Source organism: Megascapheus bottae, chromosome 17, assembly GCF_031878675.1.
Source record: "Megascapheus bottae isolate mThoBot1 chromosome 17, mThoBot2.hap1, whole genome shotgun sequence".
NCBI classification, from domain to species: domain Eukaryota; kingdom Metazoa; phylum Chordata; class Mammalia; order Rodentia; family Geomyidae; genus Megascapheus; species Megascapheus bottae.
The window spans coordinates 7,051,790-7,073,595 of NC_143525.1; the positions used below are offsets into that span (position 1 = coordinate 7,051,790).

Below are 21,806 nucleotides of genomic sequence, written 5' to 3' on the forward strand. Positions count from 1 at the left end.
CTCAGGACAGGGGCATTTATTCCTGAGTTTTTGTGCTTAAGGCTATCTCTCTACCACCCGAGCCTCAACTCTACTTTTGGCTTTCTGTGTTAAAGATGAGAATTTCATGGACTTTCCAGGTCTGGCTGGCTTCATACTGCAATACTTAGATCTCAGCCTCCTGAGCAGCTAGGATTACAGGCATGAGTCACTGGCACTCAGCTTTCATCTTTTATATGTGTTTCACCCTTAAATTACATAGCAACTGCATTAATATTAGTTTTGCATTATGTCATTTTCCCCTGATAATTTGACTTCAGAAGCCACTGTCACGAAGACAAAATTATACATATCTTCTGTAATAAATATATAATACTTACTGTTATATTGAACTATAAGTTAAAGAGATAGACTATCACTTCATTCTCTTCATTCTCTTGATATGTGGTAGGTACTAACTCATCTGAATGTTTCAGAATTTCCCGAGTTCTTCAGCTCAAGGCTACCACCCTACCCTTGGGCCTGGGTATTGTCCCTGAGCTCTTCAGCTCAAGGCTACTGCCCTACTCTTGAGCTATGCCCCACTTCTCTTTTCTAGAGGTTAATTGGAGATAAGAGTCTCAGGTCCTTTTGTGTACAGGCTGGCTTTGAACCTTGATCCTCAGATCTCAGCCTCCAGAGTAGCTAAGATTACAGGCGTGAGCCACCACGCCTGGGAGAATTTCCTAATTCTTATGAAACAGTATCTGACCAGAGTTGGCTTGATTATAGCATAATGTAGAAAAGTTACCATTCAGATATCTATGTGAAATGCATTAATCACATTAAAAAATTTTAACATTCTAGCAGTCATTTTAAAAAAGTAGAAACAAACTTGATTTTTATTTAACCCAACATATCAGAAGATAATAGCATTTCAATATGTAATTAATATAAAATATTTTACTTCTTATATAACATTGAAAAAATACACTGTGTATTTTACATTCATAGCTTACTCATTTGGATACTTAGTTATTAGAAAAATTCTAGATTTAGATATCCAAATTTGCATCTGAAAGAGATTCATGTGCCCAAGTTGTTCCTAGCACACTTAAATGTTTCTTTTTTCTTTTTTTTTTTTTTTTCTGAGTCACGGGGCTCGAACTCTGGGTCTGGGCACTGTCCATGAGCTCTACAGCTCAAGGCTACCACCCTACCCTTGAGCCAAGACCCATTTCCTTTTCTAGAGGTTAATTGGAGATAAGATTCTCAGGTCCTTTTGTGCCCCAGCTGGCTTAGAACCTTGATCCTCAGATCTCAGCCTCCAGAGTAGCTAAGATGATAAGTGTGAGCCTCCACACTCGGCTTCACTTAAATGTTTTCTAAGGATTGAAAAACTCATTTTTAAATTTGAATGAAAACATTTAAAGAATGTCCAGTGCCAGTGGCTCTTGCATATAATCCTAGCTATTCAAGGAACTGATACGTGGAGAAGTGAAGTTCAAAGCCAGCTCTGGAAGATTTCATTTCCAATTAACCACCAAAATGCCAAGCTGCAAAGATGAATCAGGTGGTAGAATGCCAGCCATTAGCAATAAGCTAGTTAAGAGCACAAGGCTCTGAGTTCAAGCCTGAATACTAATGCACACACACACACACACACACACACACACACACACTTGTGCTCAATAGCAATGTAACTCAGTAGGTAGTGGTGGCCATATCAGAGAGTACAGCACTAAAATATTCTCCTTGTTAAAGTCACTTTGGACATTCATTTTTAAATATTGCACATGAGTTCTGGCCTTATTTATTATTTAGAATAGAAATTATGAGTAACTAATGTTCTCAATTTCTTTTCTTGATCACCTACTGAAGGGACCCTTCTCTAGATTTCCCATTAAAATACAGAGACTCCTCCATACCCCACTTCCATCCCCTATAGTTATTTCCTATCCTCATGACAAAGGAGTACTTGACTTGCTGAACATCAAGCTGGGGGCTGTAAATTCCCTGATAACAGAGCTCAGATTACAGGAGCAGCTTCACCAAGTGGAGCTACCAGAGCTCCTCCACCCCACCCCATTAATCTGCCAGGGTAAGGAAAGCCCCTTTCCCTTTCTTTGGCAGTCAGAGCAGTATGCTGGAAGCCCACTGAGATGATAGGTCGGCTCAAACAGCAAAGGTGTCAGTGGTTGCCCCAGCTGTCACTCAAGTACGTTGAGATTCCATTGGCCATCTATGTATGGCCAAGCCCAACCACATGGCTGGTGGCCTATAAAAGTAGCCTGTGAGATTAGGCAGGAACACACTCTCACTCACATCTTAGAGACGGCCTTGACCTGTCAGTATGATTCTCCATGCTAGGCGTGGAATAAAACTCTGTTTAATGTCCACTTTTGTGTCAGACTCGTTCCTTTGATCACGGACCCTAATATTGGGGGGCTGTACCCTAATAGCTACAAATTCCTTTTCTCTACCCAACTTCTTGTTCTTTTCAGGATGTGACTATTCCTTTGCTTTGTCTTGAGTTCTCATCTAGTTCATGCCATTCTTCCCATCCAGTGTGAGATTAGTTCAGTGACATGGTCCTTTCCGACTCTACCTTAGTGCCCCAACTCTGGTCCCTTGATTTTAATTTTATGCAGTCCTTTGTAATCTTGATATATTACAAGTGCATTTGGCTGTAGTAATTGTAAATATATAGGCAATCTGACATTAATGTTGTCGATAAGGAAATGCCATGAGGTTTATCTATTTGCCCAATCCACATGGTCAGTGGTGAAGTGAATTAGAACTCCACTAGCTTTGCCACTGCACTCCAGGTACAACATCCTTCAGAAAAAGGTTTCCAGAAACTGTCAGACTCCGCTTTACTCTAATTTGTCCCATTCAATCTTACATTGCAGGGTAGACAGCTTTAAATGTTTGTTGTTGTTGCTGTTGCTTGTTTCTGTTTTTGTGGTGGCACTGGGGTTTGTACTAAAAGCTTCATCTTTGCTAGGCAGGCACTTTATCACTTAAGCCACATCTCCACTCCACAAAAGTCCATAAGATCCTTAAATCAACTCTACAATCAGCTACATCTCCTGATGTGGGACACTGTCCTGTTACCCTGGTACATATATTTACAAAATAATTGAAAGTACTAATTGTAAAAATAGAATCCTTGAGTTTCTTTAAAGGACTGTCTTGCAATGAGTTGGCCAAGAGGCCCTCATCTCTTTGTTTACGTGTATGTAGGCCCATGAAATCAGTGGGAGAAGAGCTATTACAAGGGCCATCACCAACTGAATTCTTCCACCAACTGAATTCCTGTAAAGACACAAGAAAACTATTATGAGTACAAGTCCACTAAGATCATAGATAACTTTGGAAGCAAGTACAAAGATCGAATTGTTAAAGTATAAGATGACATTTTAATCTGCTCTTTTTTCTTATCAAAAATATTAAAATAGAGCTGACTTGTAGAAATCCACCCCCCAACCTTGGCAAACTTTGGTCTCAAGGTTGTTTTGCCCTTATCAGTGAGTCAGAAAGTGTAATTTCTTTTCCTGTTCCTAGAAGTGTTTGTTGATGGCTGGCATCATTTCTTTCTTAAGTGTTAGATTTCTCCAGCTGTGCTCTTTAGGCTTAAGAGTTTTCTTTCAGGGAAAATTTAATTATAGACTTTAAGAAAAAATGGCTGAAAATTAATGAGTTAAGAGTCCATGAAAACAGGAATTCTCTAGTTCAAGAAGTTAAGAACAGGAGAGCAAGCTAGATAGAAAGACATGAGCAGATAAAAGCAGAAACTAGTGAAACAAAAACATTAATGTAAAAATAAGAGAATGGACAAGGCCAAATAGAGTCTTTAAAATGAATTGTAGCATCAAGTCCTTTGTTTTGAATAGGTTTTTTTTTGTAGTTTCAATCTAAATTTGTTTCGTTGATAAAAGTTTTCAAATTTAATATCATAAAGTTGTTCAAAGTATCCTCTTAGGACATTTTAGTTTTAGTACTGGAGCTCAAACTGAGGGCCTTAACCTCTCTCTGAGCTGATACTCTAACCACTTGAACCACCCCTCCAACCCTTTTTGCTTTGGTTATTTTTGAGATAGGATCTTACCTTTATGTCAGGTGGGGATTGAATACAAGGTCTTGCACATGGTAGGCAAGTGCTCTACCACTAAGCTGCATTCCTAGCCCTTACATTTGCTCTTAATAAGACCAATGAATGCCAGACTATTCCCTTTTCAACTATCCAATTAGTAAAAATTCAAAATTTTAACAATACGTTCTATTGGCCAGGGCTAGAGAAAAAGTCACTCTTGTCGATGGTTAGAGTTAATCAAAACAAAACAAAACAAAACACACAGCAACCCCTGTGGAGGAGAATCTGAGAAAGCACAGTGAAATATTAATGATACAATTAAACTTTGCCAGCAATGCCACTTCCAGGAATTCATCCCAAAGCTATCATTCTAAAACCATTAGATATACATAGAAGGTTATTGATTGCAGCACTATTTTTAGAGAAAAAATCCTGGATATGATCTAGGGACATGGACTAGGATGTCCATGATGAGCTCTAGGACATAGGTGAGGAAGTTAAAGGTACATTGTGTGTAGCCTACTGCCACTCACCCATGGTAAGCAGGAATGAATAGAAATGCCTCTATTTGTTGCATTGAAAATCCATGGGATACAGTCTAAAATTGAAAAAGTTTACCTATAGGGAAAAGATTTAGGGCTCAAGGGATAGAGAAGTTAGAGTTTTTCCCCTAATGTATCTTATTTTGGGAAGCTACGTAGACATTGTACACAATTATAAAATAAGAGAACATTTTAAATAAATCTATACCTAAAAATAAATGAGAGAGAGAGAGAGAGAGAGAGAGAGAGAGAGAGAGAGAGAGAGAGAGAGAGAGAGAATGTGTGCTTGAGACACAGAACCCCAGTATATACCATAGGCTGGCTTAGAACTCATGGTCTTCCTGCCTCCTGATTACAGGGGGTTACAGGCATGCACCACTACACACAGCCAATACTTTGTTTCTACCTCTTGACAGTATTTCTACATGTGTATATTTAAGAATTGTCTTCTGTGAGCAGTGGAGAGTTGGTTTTTTTTGTTTGTTTGTTTGTTTGTGTGTGTGTGTGTGTGTGTGTGTGTGGTTTTTTTTTTTTTTTTTTTTTGCCAGTCCTGGGCTTGGGCTCAGGGCCTGAGCACTGTCCTTGGACTTTCTCAAGGCTTAGCACTCTACCACTTGAGCCTCAGCACCACTTCCAGCTTTTTTCTATGTATGTGGTACCAAGGAATCAAACCCGGGTCTTCATGCATGCTAGGCAAGCACTCTACCACTAGGCCAAATTCCTGGCCGAGAGTTGGGTTTTTAAAGCATTTTGTGCATTTTGAAGTTATCACTCTCAACCAGAATATCTCTTATACTTCTGATATAATGTCTGATATATCTGTTTCTCTGTCTCTGTCTCCCTCCCTCCCTCCCTCCCTCCCTTTCTCTCTCTCTCTCTCTCTCTCTCTCTCTCTCTCTCTCTCTCTCTCTCTCTCTCTCTCTCTCTCTCTCTCTCTCTCTCTCTCTCTCTCTCTCTCTCTCTCTCTCTCCCTCTGTTTTGCCAGACCTGGGGCTTGAACTCAGGGCCTGAGCATTGTTCTTAGGCTTTCTCAAGGCTAGAGCTCTACCATTTGAGCCACAGCACCACTTCCAGTTTTTTTTCTCTGTAGGTGGTACTGAAGAATTGAACCCAGGGCTTTATGCATGTTAGGCAATCACTCTATCACTAGGCCAAACTCCAGGCCCCACATCCTACTCTTGACGTGTATATTTACTCTATATTTTTAAACCCCCTATTGTTTTGTTAACACCCATTTTATATGTTTCTTATAAGTTTGTATTTTCCTTGCTTTTCCTGCTTTTCTGAAGCTTCTGTGTGAGATGCTTATTTCCTTGAAGGACACCTGAAGGTGGGATTTCTGAACATACAAGTGATCTGTTAGTCACATCCCTCATGAAAGGGAAAGACTAGAGTGGGGAAGGTTATCTTTAAAGATTACTACTTTCACTTGTGTGTCTAAATTTTCTCTCAAATGCAGTTATTAATGGCTCATGCCTATAATCTTGGCTACTCAGGAAGCTGAGATCTGAGGATCATGGTTAAAAGCCAGGTTGGGCACACATATGTAATAGACTCTTATCTCTAACTTTCTAGCAAAAAGCCAGAACTAGAGATTTAGCTTAACTGGTAGAGCACCAGGACCAAGTCTGGGCAGAGAGAGAGAGAGAGAGAGAGAGAGAGAGAGAGAGAGAGAGAGAGAGAGAGAGAGAGAGAGAGAGAGAGACAGAAGGGCACACTGAGTTTAAGCCCCAGTTCCAGTATGTTAAAAAAAAAATTCACTTGCTTCCTCATTTTACCATCTTGGGGTCACATGATTTGAACAGAAGGTTGAAAGCTTACTTTGCTGAACTGTGACATAGCGCCATCCATGCTGTGATGATTACCAGGCCAGACAGCTCCCTGAAAAACAGTTTCACGTTTCAGAGTGTGAAGTGCCTGCACCTCATTCCCTTCCCACCATGGATAGAAGTATAACCAAGAAAAGAACCCCAGCGTTCATTATCTCCACTTGTCTGAGACCTCAGTGTTAGGCAGGATGAGCTCAAATCTGTGTACCATTTTAGCAGGACTTGGAGACTGCAGGGAGATACATAGTTTGTAGTTAGAATAGGATCACGGTTGGAGTGCACATTCTAGATGTGTGTTTAAAAAGTACATGACTTTTGCATAGGATTAAAAAAACAGCAATCATCTTCTGTCAGTGCCACTGGAGGCCTTCCTTGAAGCTCAGCACATCATTCCTGGGCTTAAACTGGAGCCGTTTGACCTGTTTGGGTTTTCCATCCCATATAGAATCTCACCCAGGCTGACCTCTAGTTTCCCACAGAAAGAAAAGCACATCTTAGCATGGGTGACTGTTTCACAAGTCTCTGGCTGATACCAATAGGGGTTAGAAAAGAAAGCAAATAGTCTCTTAGTAAGGCCAAAAGACAAAGGTGGGAGGAGGGAAAGGAAGAGGTAATAACAGAAGAGTAAAGGTTCTTGGTAAAGGGAGGAGATGGTGTGTGCAAGCCTGGCAGTGGTGGGTAAATATTGACCTCCAAGGCACCTGTTCACACTTGAGGACTTTGACTTAGCCAGAGCTGAATCAAAGTGCTGACAGAGTTACACTATCTTAGTAGACTGGATGAAGCATCACTGTGGTATACCTTGGCTTCCTTACAGGGAGGTCAAGGTCCAACTGCGTACAGTAACAGAATGGAGTAGGTAATGACTTTGGGTATGGGTAAGAATGGAATCTGACAGGTGGGTTTTGAATCCTGGCTCCATCATTTCCTCAGTTTTTTTCAGCTTATTGAAGACATGTTATCTTCCTTGCTTCTCTTGGTATAATTGGGGGTGTTATATCATCACTGTGTGCAGATAAACTGGCATTAAAAGGAAATAAAAGGTTTCTTGCTTCCACCCCACCCAGTAAGCAAAGGTCACTACCCACCTGCCTTCTTCCTCGTGTAAGATGTTCTGCCGTGTGTGAAGCAGGAGATGGTATGCCAAGCCCGCAGCCCACGCCACACAAAACACCATGTGTATTGCAGAGACGGTCTTCCAAATAAAGTTCCCTAAAAATACACATCTTGATGCTGTGAGTCGCTGGATCACATCCAGAAACAATCACTTAGTACCTGTCTTGTCATAAACTGCTTTCAGGAAAGAGTTTCAGGAGAGACAATGTGGAGGTTATAATGTGCATTAACTATAAACTTCACTGGGCATTCCCGTTTTCATGATGAGCAGTATCCTTATTTTCTTTGGTGAATTCACCCTTTCCACACCTCTTGTTCCAGGTGGGTCACGATTTGTCTCAAGGCCAACAAACAGAGAACCAAGACCAATGACTCATTTCTGGGCCTGTGGTAGTAAGGAAATGGAATCTGTTTTGTTGGACTTCGCTCTGTGAACTTGGAGCTACAGGGAGCTACAGAGTTGCCCTATGGAGGCCAGGGGTAAAGTGAGGGCAGCAAATGGTGGAACTGAGAGGTGGAGAGAAGTCTAGGGGAATCTCTAGTGCCTAAAGCCAGAATCATCCCTAACTTCTTTCAGCAAACATGCCAGTATGATTTCTTGTTAGCTGATAGCCCTTTTTAGTTTGTTTCTGGCTTGTAACTGCTGAAGCCCTAACTGATATGCTTTAAGGATGAAGAGAAGGGATTTAGGGTTCTAAAAAGAAGTCAAAGAATAAAAGAATCATCAATGTTTATCCTAAAGCCCCTGAGAATGAATGTTTGAGCCCTCCTGGTAGAAGCTCTTTTATGAAAGTGAAGCATAATCTTTCAGGATTGATAGTCCTTGTTAAAAAGAGTGTCTTTGTGCTGGTACTGGGGCTGGACTCAGGGCTTCACATTCTTGTTCAGCTGTGGCTGGTGTTTTACTATTTGAACACAACTCCATTTCTTAGTTTTGGGTGGTTTATTGTAGATTAGGAGTCTCACAAACTTTCCTCCAGGCTGGCTTTGAACTGGGATCTTCAAATCTCAGCCTCCTGAGTAGCTAGGGTTATAGATGTGAGCCACTGGCACCTGGCTCAACCTAAGGTGTGTTAAGAATTTCTCAGGACTATAAAAGGTAGGATCCTGTTTTCCCCACCACTGAGCTAGTTAGCTTGTATGCAATATAAACCAGTTATTTTAAATGAGCACTTTACATGTATACTCACTGGGAGATATATGTAAGGAGTTTAAAACAAAAGGCATAGATTACAGAATAAGCATATACACAAGACTCTGCTTCGCAGCCATTTAGTTATTCAGCAACCATTAAGTACCTACTGTATGCCTGATCACACTACTATGGACTGAATACTTATGTCTACCCACCTCAGATAGGTATGTTGAAATCCTAACCCTAAGGTTATTATTAAGGTACCTTTGGGTGATAATCAATTCATCTGAATGGAGCACTCATGAATTCGATTAGTGCCCTTGAAGGAAGCCTGAGAAATCTCCATATGTCCTCTACCACTGTGGAAGAATACATCACAAAAGGACCATCACTTATTGGAAATAGTCCTTCATCAGATGCCATATTTGCTGATGCCTTGATCTTGAACTTCCCAGCCTCCAGAACTAGAATAAATACACTTCTGTTGTTTATAAACCTCCTAGCCTATGATAATTTCTTTTTTTTCCAGTCCTGGGGCTTGAAATCAGAGCCTGAGAACTGTCCTTGTGCTTTCTCAAGGCTAGTGCTCTACCACTTGAGCCACAGCATCACTTCTAGCTTTTTCTATGTATATGGTACCAAGAAATCAAACCCATGTCTTTGTGTCTATTAGGCAAGCACCCTACCACTAGACTAAACATCCGGCCCCAGTCTATGATATTTTCTAGAACAGCAATTTAGATGGATAAAGGCACATGTAAGAGAGTTGTGCAAAGATGCATGGGCTATAATTCCACTTATGAGAGGTTTATAGCTTAGTAAGAAATGTATATAAAAGCATGCAATGCATTGCTGTAGATTTTATGATAGTACACTGGGAGATTAGAAAGAACAATGAAGAAATTTGTTATAGACATTATACACAGCTTCTATTCATAAGCGGCAGTTCATACAAGCAGATTTTGGATAAATTAAAAATAAAGAGCTGGCCAGGAGTTTGGCCTAGTGGTAGAGTGCTTGCCTAACATGCACGAAGACCTGGGTTCGATTCCTCGGTACCATATACATAGAAAAAAAAGCCAGAAGTGGTACTATAGCTCAAGTGGTAGAGCTCTAGTCTAAGGACAGCGCTTAGTCCCTGAGCTCAAGGACCAGGACTGGCATTAAAAAAAAAAAAAAAAAAAAAAAAAGAGCTGGGTCTGGTGGCTCACGCCTGTAATACTAACTACTCAGGAGGCTGAGATTTGAGATTGTGGTTCAAAGCCAGCCTAGACATGAAAGTCTGTGAGATTCTTATCTCCAATTAATCACCAGAAAACCAGACATGGTGCTGTGGCTCAAGTGGTAGAGCAATAGCCTTGAGCTGAGGAGCATAAGGACAGAGCCCAAGCCCAAAGTTCAAGTCCCACAACTGACAAAAAAATTAAAAATAAAAATAAAATAGCAATTAAGGTAAAAGGTGTTGCTTGAAGAAGAATTTGTAAAGAAAATTAGTTGAAATGAATTATAAATAATATATACATAACATGTATTGATTGCCAATGAGTCTAAGAACACAAGATTAGCACTTAGATTTTTGTTAACTGCTTAATTAGTTGGTTTAAAAAAACCCAATGCAATAGCTAAACCCCTTCTCTCTTGTGGGCTAAACTGTACAGTAGATTCCATACCAGCTTTAGAAGTCTTGGGTCCAAATGAGTGAGTATGGGAAGTCCTTCCTAAAAATGGGTAAGTATGATCTTGATTTGAATGAACCCATCTTCTAATCAGAAAGTCCAGAGAGTTGGGCAGGCAGGTTCTCATTCTACAAAAGCTGATTGCTGGCTATCCATTTGGAATTCAAGGTTCATACCTGTGACAAGAGGGTTCAATCCAACAAGCAGAGTCAGTATTGCAGGTATCATATATACCACCTGTGAGCAGAAAGAGAAGAAATACCTGGAATAAGAAGTATGTCAAGATGCACGATGTGTGAAGATTCCCAGAAAGTAAAGGAAGTTGAGATCAGTGGTTGTTAAGCTCCATGATTTTCCTTTAGGTTTTAGTAACCTCTTTTTTTTTTTTTTTTTTTGCCAGTCCTGGCTTGAACTCAGGGCCTGAGCACTGTCCTTGGGCTTTTTTCTCAAGACTAGAGCTCTACCTCTTGGGCCATAGCACCACTTTCAGCTTATTTTTTCTATGCATGTGGTACTGAGGAATTGAACCCCGGTCTTTATGCTAGGCAAGCACTGTTACCAGTAGGCCAAACTCCTGGCCCAAGAGGCAATATTTCTAAACTTTATTTGCACCAAACAGGCTCTGATGACACCGACTAGTGTATGTGTGTAGTTTGCTGGCAGAAGGTGAGAAAGGAGGCTGGGGTTTTAAGAAATAGGGGGATTTTGTGAGAAAAATATCTGCTTAACCATATCAACTGTAATGCTTATGATTTGTTTGGATATTGTGAGAGTTATCCTTTAACTAATTGGTTTGCACCATAAAAATAAGTCTGTCTTCACCCAGGACCAATGAGCACTTGGCTTACAGATTCTGTTTCTTCCTGTTACATTCCTAATGATATCAGCCATATTTTCATTTACAAATCAGGTCATCTGTCATAGGAGGATAGTTATGTAACTTAGACCAGTGCTGTCCAAACTTTGATATGTATAGGAATCATTAGGGAGGCGTGCTCAAATGCGGATTCTTATTCTGGAGGTGTTAAGTAAGGCTTAAGGTTCTGCCTTTCTAACAATTCCCCCTGCTGGGGTGTGGGGTATACCATTTTGTTCTAAGGATACACAAAAAGTTATCCCTGTTCACTATGGAGCGCTCTAAGCCTGTCTATACACACACACACACACACACAAAGAGGGGGCAGGGACACAGAAAGACAGAACAAAAGAAAATATAAGAGAGCAAGAGATACATAGAAAAAGCATATAGCCATAAAATAACGTGTTTCAGAAGAAATGTCTAACAGAATTTGTTAAATGTGTATTAAAATGCATTGGATATCTGTCAATAGAGTAAATGTAGTCTAAAGCCTTGTTTCATTATGAACATATAAATAACAGGTGCCAAATGCTATGGCAATTTTAACTTATAACTCCTTGTCAAAAATATTTTTCATTTTTTTTGTCGGTTGTGGGACTTGAACTCTGGGCCTGGGTGTTGTCCCTGAGCTCTGCAGCTTAAGGATACCACCCTACCCCTTGAGCCACAGCACCACTTCCAGTTTTCTGGAGATTAATTGGAGTCTCATGGACTTTTTAGTACCTAGGCTGGCTTTGAACCAAGATCCTCAGATCTCAGCCTCGTGAGTAGCTAGGCTTACAGGTATGACCCACCGTTCCCATATTTTTTTCCTATTTTTAATGCAACAAAAAAATTGAGGGATGAAAAGCTGAAAGTATTTTCTTCTGGTGTACAACTCAAAACAATGCTCAGTAAAAATAATAATAAACTCAGTAGAACCCAGTTACAAAGACCTTTTATATTTTTGTTGGGTTCTCAAAGTAAAACTAAGTGTATTATAGTGTTCACTTACAATATTTAGTTTAATTCAACACACAGACATTGAAGACTATGCAGCTAGCTATTCTTAATACTAGCCTCCCTTGTCTACCTGCCACTACCACAGCTGTTTCCCTAGCTCACACAGTGCTGAGGAAGAAATGATATGGTGTGATTCAGAGGCATGATAGGCAATGTCAGAGTACAATACCACTTCACTAAGAATCCTCCAAACCTGACTAGAATTTCCCATGATAACTTCTAGTGTTCTCACTCATTGTTCATCCATGCAGTCAACATAATCCCAAAGCCTCACCATTATCTCTTCAGTGACACTGTACAGTCTTATGCCCCTGTGTTGATTAAAAAATGGGGACAAAGCTGGATGCTGGCATTTCATGCCTGTAACCCTAGCTAAGCAAGAGGTTAGACCTGAGGATCACAGTTTGAAGACAACTTGTGGAAATAAGTTTATAAGCCTCTTAGCTGTAAATAGAGATATGGCTCCAATGGTAGGTGTTAGTCCTGAGCAAAAAGGCTAAGAGTATGAGGCTCTGAGTTCAAGCCCAACACACACACACACACACACACACACACACACACACAGAGCAAAATTCCAATGTCTGAAGACATTCATGGGACAATCTCCTCCAAGGGCTCAAGTACCACAGTGATTAAATGAACACTGTAGGTTTTATGGGCTTTAATTGGTTTCTATAAACATAACTCTCCAAATTAACCACAACCATTGACCTTAAGCCTGACTTTGCCTAGTCAAATGCTTACTAGAGTTTCTAGCTACAAACTCATGAGGAAGTTTTGGCTGACCTTGATAGAGCATTCCAGCACAATGTCCTCAGTTCTGGCATCTACTCATAGAGAATATGTGACTGCCCTTTGGTATCCGTGGAAGATTGCTTCCATCATTCCTCCTGCCTCCTGAGGATACTAAACTCCAAGGATGCTCAAATATTTGCGTATTAGCCTACATAGTTCCTTCGGGTGGTTGTGATAATGGTTAGCAATAATGCATGTTAAATGTTCTGCGCACGGAGGCACTGAGAAAATGAGAGCACTCATATTGTTAGTGAGCTTGGTGTGATGAAGGAGAGGAGGATCGCTGGTGTTTCTCTGGAAAGTTTAGCAATTACTCGAGTAAACACACATTACATTGGGAAATCAAGGTCTGGAGTCTAAGTTTTCTAAGCCGAATGGGAGGCAACCAGATAAACCTGTGTGATATGTGCAACTACCCAAGTCTACCAAATTGGGGTGTATGTGTGTGTGGGGGGGGGGCGAATTTGAAAGCTGCCACTACTCACCACCCACAGCTCTGCATCTGGATCATTGACCTGGAACACCAAAACATCACCGTGTTAGTGGACTTCTACTCCATTTCTAGGTTTGGTTTAGTTCTTTTTATTCATTTGGAAATCGCTAGATGCTGCCGCATTGTGGGCACAGGACACCAGTAGAAGAGTAAAACAGTCTAGCACCTCTGGACTGAATTGGGGGCTCCCGACTGAATGCAGCTAACACACCCGCACCCTCTCCCACCCTCCCCCGGGGCCTGGCCCACAGGACTGCCTGGAACTTTTGAAGAGGAATGGGGTTTTAAGGACGGTCCAGCCAGCAGACCAGCCAGGACCATGATACCTGCTGGTTAAAGGCTTTTTGCTCTGTCTCAGGCCTAAGGGGCGGGAAGGCGCCGGGCCGCTGGCCCTGGGTCCCGTCGGATGTGACGGCCCCGCCGAGCCAGCGCGCCCCGCGCTCCATGGCTGCAGCCCGAGGCTCCCCGAAGCGTACTCTCGCTTCTCGTCCTCCCGGTACCCCAAGTGCCCCTGCGGCCCAGCCAGTCGGCACCGCAGTCAGGCCTGAGGTCCGCCGGCCGGCTGACCTGCACGAAGGCAGCCAGCGCGAAGAAGGCGGCCATGAGCGCGTTGCAGGACCGCCACAGGGCGCGCGCTCCGGGCCCAGCCGCGGGAGGCGCCATGGCTCTCTGCTCAGAGAGGCCGCGGAGGGGGCGTGGTTAGGCTAGGGAGGCGTGGCCTTGGCTCAGGGGCGTGGTCTCTGAATACGACTGCAGGCCCGGAACCAGGGCCAGGGGCGGGGTCTGATGGGGTGTGGGCGGGGCAACGTTAGGGCGGGGGGGTGGGGGTGTGTGTGTTCTGGCTTCTGGTAGCCTCTGTCCCTTTCACAGCCTAAGCAGTGGCTCCAGACGTCCCCAAGCTCGAGAAGGTTAGTGTCACGGGTGGGGAAAGCGAGTGACACTGAGCCTACGTGACTTCCCAAGGGCAAGGGCTCACAGCTCCTGAGTTGGGATGGGTGGAAGGACGGCCTGTTTGAACCTGTCCCAGTCTAGCTCCCAAATCCCTGTGCCACCTAGGCTAAGGTTACTTGCTCACTTGAAAGCAAACCAAAGGAAATGGAAAAGAGAAAGAAAGGGAAAAGAAAAGGGGAAACAAAAAAAGAGGTGTGTGTATGTGGTTTTCTGGTTCGTATTTATGCATTTCTTTCCCAAAGCTCAGGAACTTTCAGAGGCCTGTAAGCATTATGGTAATTTCTAGAGGGATGCCAGTTACATCAACATCCGATATGGTTCACAGCTTCTTTACAGACAGCCTCGTTTATCTTCGGGGCTTTTTATTATAAAAGGTATTTACATATTATACATATTTACAATTCCCCCTCACCAGCAAAACCAACAAAATTTCCAACACACGTTGCTCATGAATTTCTTATGAACGAAAAGACACTGAAATATTCACTGTTCTCTCTCACTTGTTCCAGTCTTTTTTCATTTTGTAATTTACCCATCTGATGAATTCCTCTCTGGGCTCATTTACACATCCATAGAACTCATCATTTGTGCCCTTAAAGAGTCTTTATTGCTTCAAATCATAAGCTTGGGTGCCTGTTCCCCTTCCTTTTAGCTGAATCTCTTCAAACTGTGTAGAAGAATCTTTTACTCCATTTAGTTTCCTTCCTCTCAGAAATATGCTTAATTTTAAGAATGTCTGGGGCAGGATATAGCTTTTCCACCTTAGCTAGATGGGAGGTCTAGGTAGAGACTGCCATCAGAGGTGGGCACTAGAGGAAGCTATCTGGAAAAAATAAAAACCAAAAGCAAATGCAGAAAAGACTGGGGGCATAGCTCATGTGGCAGAACACCTGCATGGCATGTGTATGATCCTGAGTTCAAGCAAACAAAAGTGTCTGGCCTATGGATTTGGTGTGCATATTCCAGCCTCTGCCTGGAGTTCTGAAAGGTTCTTTGTAATACCACCATTAATCAGACCTGAGACTAGGAGATAAGCCATAGTCCCCTCACTGTCCTGTTTCTTAAATTAAAAGAATAAAGGGAAGAGGGTATCTCACGGTCTGGAATGAGCCCATCCCCTGTTCTTTTGCTGAGGATTCTGCCACCCACATATCAGAGTGTCAATATATCTAGAACTAAAGATATTTACAGAGGTGACCATGTCAAAATGACATCAAGCATGAGAGGTGGTGCCTAGTTCAACAGACTGGTGTCTCTATAAGAAGAGATGTTTAGGACTCACAGTAGTATAACAGAGGAAGGACCACATGAGGACACAGGAGAAAGTTGCATCTATAAGCCAAGGAGAGAGACCACAGTGAAATCAGGCTGCAGATCGTTACCTTGATCCTTGGACTTCAGCTTCTCCATCAGTGAGAAAATGAAGTTCTTTTGTTTACTTCCTGTGCCTAGTCTACCATTCTATGTCAATATAAAAAATAATCACAGTACCTGTGAAGGAAGTGTGATCTGAGGTACTGGTAGGCTGCTGTGTGTCCTCTAGGCATCTTGGAATTGTTCACTATTGTCTGGGTTTTTCAGGGTCACCGAAGTGAACATTTGGTGTTTTTGCCTAAGAAGGGGTTATTCTCCTTTCTTCTGAGGCCAACTCTTGATTATTGGGGTCACCCCATTTCCCAATATTAGTGCAGAGTATAGAGCCATCTCATGATTAGGTAAGTGACAATAAATTGCCAGTTGGTTTTTCCCATTCTGACCACTGTAACTCAGAACATGAGTCAATTGCACAGATTCACTCGTAGGGCCTGTACTAGTAGGGTTGCTAGATAAAATAAAGGATATCCAGTTAAATTTGCATTTCAAATCAATAATGAAGAACTTTGGGGTATACATTTATGTCGGCTAACTCTGATAATCCTGCTTGGAGTCTAAGGCTGTGTGGAGTATACAGTGTGATCCCGGAGGTGTGAAGAGAAAGAATGTCATGGAGAAAGCCTTTCTGAAGGCAAATTTGATATAGAGAAAGCAGAGCTGACAAATATAAAAGGGCAGGAGTCTGGTGATATAACATCACTGGAGGTTCTAGATCTAGCCATGCCTGAAACTGGAATTACCTTTCTATCCTTAAGTTTTGTAGTTTAAGTTCTTTTTCTGCCCAAGCCTGTGTGGTCCAGATTTTTGTCAATGGTAACACAGAATGATGATGTGTCAAGACATTATTAGTTCTTGAAATCTTCTAAAACCTTCTGCTGTAGGTTTGTGCAGACCACCTAGAAGAAAGAAAGCTGAGATCTGAGGATCGAGGTTCAAAGCCAGCCCAGGCATGAAAGTCCATGAAACTCATCTCCAATTAACCACAAGAAAACCATAAGCGGTGCTGCGGCTCAAAGTGGTAGAGCTCTAGTCTTAAGTTGAAGAGCTCAGGGACAGCGCCCAGGCCCAGAGTATAAGCCCCATGATTGATAATAATAATAATAATAATAATAATAATAATAATAATAATAATAAAGCTCAGCCTAAGAAACATTGAAAAACATCTAAATGGGTTCAGTGTTAGTTCTGCTTGAGGAATGATTTTGGTTTTTCTTTTTAATGAAAGAACTTACTTTAGCACTGGTAAGGTTTTGGAAGGAATAAAACCTGTCCAAGCTGGCTTCCCTTTGTGCAAAGGATGATACAAAGAACTTGTTCTGAGTGCTTCCAGCTTGATCAGAGACAATGTCATAAAACAGAGACACTGGGGTAAGGGCAGACTGGCTTCTCTGCCAGAACCCAACTGTAGGGACCGTACATAAACATCTGTCTTCTGAGAGAAAAGTCCAGACTCACTGTAGAAGGACTGATGTGGGCTGAAAGACAGTTCTCAAGCTCCATCCTCAAGTTGCTGTGATTCTACAATAATAGTTCCAGAGAATTTGGCTTCCCACTATACTCCTGTGTGTAGAGAATGGAGAAGGTGTTGATCTGCGGGCTCAACACTGGTTCAAGCCTGGTTGTGTTTCTAGCATTCTACTGCTAGAATGCAGTCTCTTCTAGAGACTCATTTTGTTTTGTAGCTGTATCCAACATCTGCCTTGCCAGCTATAGTCAGCACTTTTAGAACGTGGGGGAAGAGTGGGATAAGTCTGAAGCTCGGTCATCACATGTGAGCAGATCCTGTTTCTGGCAGGGTGTTCTGAGTATGCATGCTGGTGACAATCACAAGATGACATGTTGGAGGAACTGCAGACACAGGGCTCAGATGCTATGCCAGTTACCATTGCATCTACTTTCCTTTGTCCAGCAGGTCAACCAACAAAGGCCAGGCCTCTAGTATTTGCTGGGCCCATGTGAAGGAAGTATTGGAAATAACAGCAGTTAGAGAGAATGGTGGAGTACTCTGGGCCACACAGACTTCTTCTAAAGTAACAAACCAGATACAAATGCCATCACCCCAGCAAGGATAGGGACACATTTCTACAAATACAATCTAGTTAGCAAAACTTAGTTCCAGTGCCCAGATTTATTGTCAACAAAAGACATCTGGCTCAAAGAATGTTCCTGCCTCCTGTACCACCTTCTGCCACTGGAAGGAGAGCAAGTTCAGTGTGCCCTCTCTACCGGTGTGAAACCCTCACTGGATCATTTAGTTCATCTATTCAATACTCATTCAGGATTTGTTATGCTCAGGCGCTGAGCATAGACACACCATCATCCTTGAGGAGCTGATAATGGAAGGCTAAATTACACAAATAACGAAACAATCACAGCAGGCAACTGTGAGGGAAGAGACAAGGGTGTGGTTGTGGGATGTGCTTAGTAGTTCGGGGGGAGAGGGGGTCTGACTTCTTCCCAGAGGTCTCAGAAAACTCCCCAAGAGCTTCTCAGCTGTAAGCTGAGGTGTGAGTAGATGACAGGGAATGAAGAGTCATGGATAGGCTTCAAGGCAAATGGACCCATGTGTGAGGAGGTGCTGGGCTCTGAAAGCCACATGGCCAGGTAGTGTTTGAGGGGTACCAGAGGGGTAAGTGGAGACTGGCAAGGTACAGGGGTACTGAGCACTGAACTGGAGGGTCACATGGTAAGAGGTGTTGTTGGGCTGTGTTGAGGAGATTGCACCAGGGAGAGCCCAGAGGAGAGGCAGGGGTTAGCCAAGTAGCACTTGCAGGAAACCAGGAAAGAGATGCATCATGGAAGCTGACTGGCAGTGATTCTGGAGAGCAGGAAGCTTGATGATGTGCTGTGGAGATAAACCCAACAGAACGTATGCGAGAAACTTAAAAACCACGTCTGATGACAAAATCCAGTTTTCAAGCCTGCTTGGCTAAGGATAGACCAAAAGAGCCAGTGAATACATAATAGAAATGGTGGACCCCTTTCTCCTATTTGGTGGCTGAGTTGGCTCCATACAGCACCCTGAGACTGCCAGCCTTTGTTAGAAGCTTACCCAGTGTCAGGAGCACCTCTTTAATCTCTTTTGTTGGCAATGAAAATGTTCTCCCACCTTTCCTTATGATTCTTAGCCTTTGTCTTTTACTAGTTATTTGGCATGTACACATGCTGTTCATACTTCTGGATCGTGCCACAAATTACAGGAGATGAGGCCACACCTTACGTGGTTTTATTTCTTTTGCACCATATCTGATATACCTGGGTACCATCCGCTTCCAGTGGATGAGTGAGAAGGCATTGAAATGTGGCACAGACGACTGAAGAGAGGGAGGGTAGGCTAATACAGTCATAATATTCAACCTCCATATGTGAATGGAACCAGCGATCTTGAAAGGATGGATGGGGTTGGGGTAGATGGGGGGAAATAATAGAAGGGGTGATATCAATCAGGATGCATCGTGCTCATAAACCAACATGTTGACTTGAAAGCCCTTTGCACAACTACAGATAATTAAGAGTCAATAAATAGATGTTGAGTTTGAGGGTGAGAACTATAATAATAGTCAATAGTTCTAATTTTACAGGATAGGCAACATGCCAAGTACTTTTTAAGATATATTCACCATTTCATGACTGAAACAGATCCATTAGGTAGATCATATTCTCCTCATTTAAAATGGATGGAAAACTTAAGGATAGCTTCCTCACTGTCCACTTTTATGTGCTTGGCTTGCTTGCTGACATCTAGCACTTTACCAGAGCCAGTCTCAGGCTTTTTGACTGATTATTTTGGAGATGGAATCTTTGGACTTTTCTAACCGGGCTGAGTTTGGACTGGGATCCTCTGATCTCAGCTTTCAGTGTATCTAGGATTACAGGCATGATCCATTGCGACCTAGCCGAATTTATTTTTGATGTGTACAGAAAACAGAAATTGTACCTATTAATGGGTACTGTGGAAAGTTTTAAATAAATGTGTACATTATGTAATTACAGCAAGTAAGATATTTTTTATGGGGAAAAAAATCCAAAGTCCTTTCTACTAGCTTTTGGAGACAAATAGTACACCATCAGTGTCTATAATCACTGTACTGGGTAAATAGCATACTTCCTACTACTACTTAGCTACAATTTATTGCTCATCGAGCAACCTTTCCCAGCCCCTCTTCACTTACTCCCTTACACGATAATAGAAATAAGTGAAGTGGATATTAGGCATTTCCAAGTCCAGAGAGATGTCTCCTATGCATTTATGAAAGTAACAAGTAGAGCTTCTAGCTCTTCCAAGGGAGAGAATAAACACTATTTTCATTCTATGAACCCAAGGCAACTAAGTTCTCCACGGACTGAAGGTTGCAGGCCTGCTTCAACATTGTTTCTGATCATTTCTTAGCTGTTCTAATGACCAGAAAGATTTCTATGCATGTATTTGTTTTTCCATGCCAATTAGGTGAAGCTTTTCTTATAGAGGTAGGAAGACAAGTGAAGTGACTTTGAAACTAACATCTCTTTTAATTTTGACTTTTCCTATTTAGGGTTGGCTGTTGGAATTGTGTGTATCCACAAGATGGCAGACTTCTGCTGTCAACTGAGCCATGTGGAGGGAGAAAGGAAAAAGTTAAGGGGAAAAGTAGGCTTGGGCCTTCCCTTGGCCTTCCCAGCTTAGACTTTCTAAGTGAATATGAAGTTAGAACCAGCCCTAAGTGAAGAAATACAAACAGAACTTTGCATGAGGCACATTTTATGTTCAAACAGAGGGGTTGCAAGGAAAGAGCTAAGCTTTGCTATTGGCAGAACTTAAACTTGTTTGCTGACTCAAGATTCTAGGAAAATCAGATACACTTGAGAGGCAAAATCACTTCTAATATAGGAATAATTCCCAAAGTGAAATCATGACAATAGATCTCCACTACTGAATATTTATGTAAACTGGCCGCTACCCTTTTCCTCTTCTTAACATCCTTGAGAGCCACCCTGGAGTTTGCATTTCTAAATCTAAATTCTTACTCTTTATCCTAATCCCACAAAAAGGCACCCCCCCCCCAGCCTCCTCCTTGGCTTCATAAATGACAAGATTAGTCACAAACCTTTTTTTTTTAAAAAAAATCATTTCTTCAATAATGCCATAGTAATTCTTCGTAGACTTCTTGGCTTAAAATTAGAACAATGGATTCTTTTACAGTTTTTTTTTTTTGGTTTGTTTTTTGTTTGCCAGTCCCAGGGCTTGAACTCGGGGCCAGAGCATTGTCCTTGGGCTTTCTCAAGGCACTATAGTGCTCTACCACCTGAGCCACAGAACCTCTTCTGCCCCTTTTCTGTGTATGTGGTACTAAGGAATTGAATCCATGACTATATGCATGCCAAGTAAGCACTCTACCACTAGGCCACACTCTTGATCCTCTTTTACAGTTCTTGAAGCTGAAAGTCAATGTATTAGTAGAGCCTCAACTTTCTTGCCCTTTGCAGCTTCTGGTGGTGTCTGTGACCACATCATTCTAATGTCTTCCTCTGTCTTCACTTGACCTCTGTGTTAGTATTTTCTCCTTCTTTGTCTCTTACGAGGAGAATTGTCATTGGCTTTAGGATCACCTGGAAAATTTGGGGTTATCGCATCGGTAGGCCTGCAATTTAATTATATTGCCAAACATGTTTCTCTAAGTATCTAGCAAGAAATACTATGAAAAACTGCAATTGGCATTTTATCCACAATATTTTCCAGTCCTCGTTACAATTTTACATGGTGCAGTTACTATGTGGAAACTTTTAGGTATTTTTACTCCCACTTCATGGATATGAAAAAGAAAATGGCTATGTAACTAACCCAAGGTCATTTAGTTAGTCACAGGTGGAACTGAAGTAGAAATCCAGAACTCTCAGGTTATTAAAAGTCCTGGATCCTATTAGCTCAGTATGGTTAGCATTAGATGAAGAAAGCCTTCGTAACCGAAGTAAAAGCATATCCTAACAAGGAATTCACTAGGGA

At 41.9% G+C, this 21,806-nt stretch overlaps 1 protein-coding gene across 1 annotated transcript; it reads right to left on the reverse strand.

Moving 5' to 3' along the window:
- Positions 1-875: 875 nt before the first annotated feature.
- On the reverse strand, positions 876-14,164 carry Tmem220 (transmembrane protein 220). Its single transcript, XM_090351578.1, has 6 exons — positions 14,069-14,164; positions 13,494-13,523; positions 10,529-10,589; positions 7,514-7,637; positions 6,418-6,477; positions 876-3,276 (listed from the first exon to the last, which is right to left on the reverse strand). The coding sequence occupies exons 1-6, from the start codon at positions 14,162-14,164 to the stop codon at positions 3,141-3,143; spliced, it is 507 nt and encodes a 168-aa protein (XP_090207704.1). The 3' UTR covers positions 876-3,140.
- Between the last annotated feature and the right edge of the window lie 7,642 nt (positions 14,165-21,806).

Coding starts and splice junctions, on each gene's coding strand:
- Tmem220 (XM_090351578.1), bottom strand. CDS start 14,164: ATGGCGCCTCCCGCGGCTGGGCCCGGAGCGCGCGCCCTGTGGCGGTCC. Junction 13,524..14,068: donor CGCTGGCTGCCTTCGTGCAG/GTCAGCCGGCCG, acceptor TTGGTGTTCCAG/GTCAATGATCCAGATGCAGA. Junction 6,478..7,513: donor TTACACGAGGAAGAAGGCAG/GTGGGTAGTGAC, acceptor ACTGTTTTTCAG/GGAGCTGTCTGGCCTGGTAA.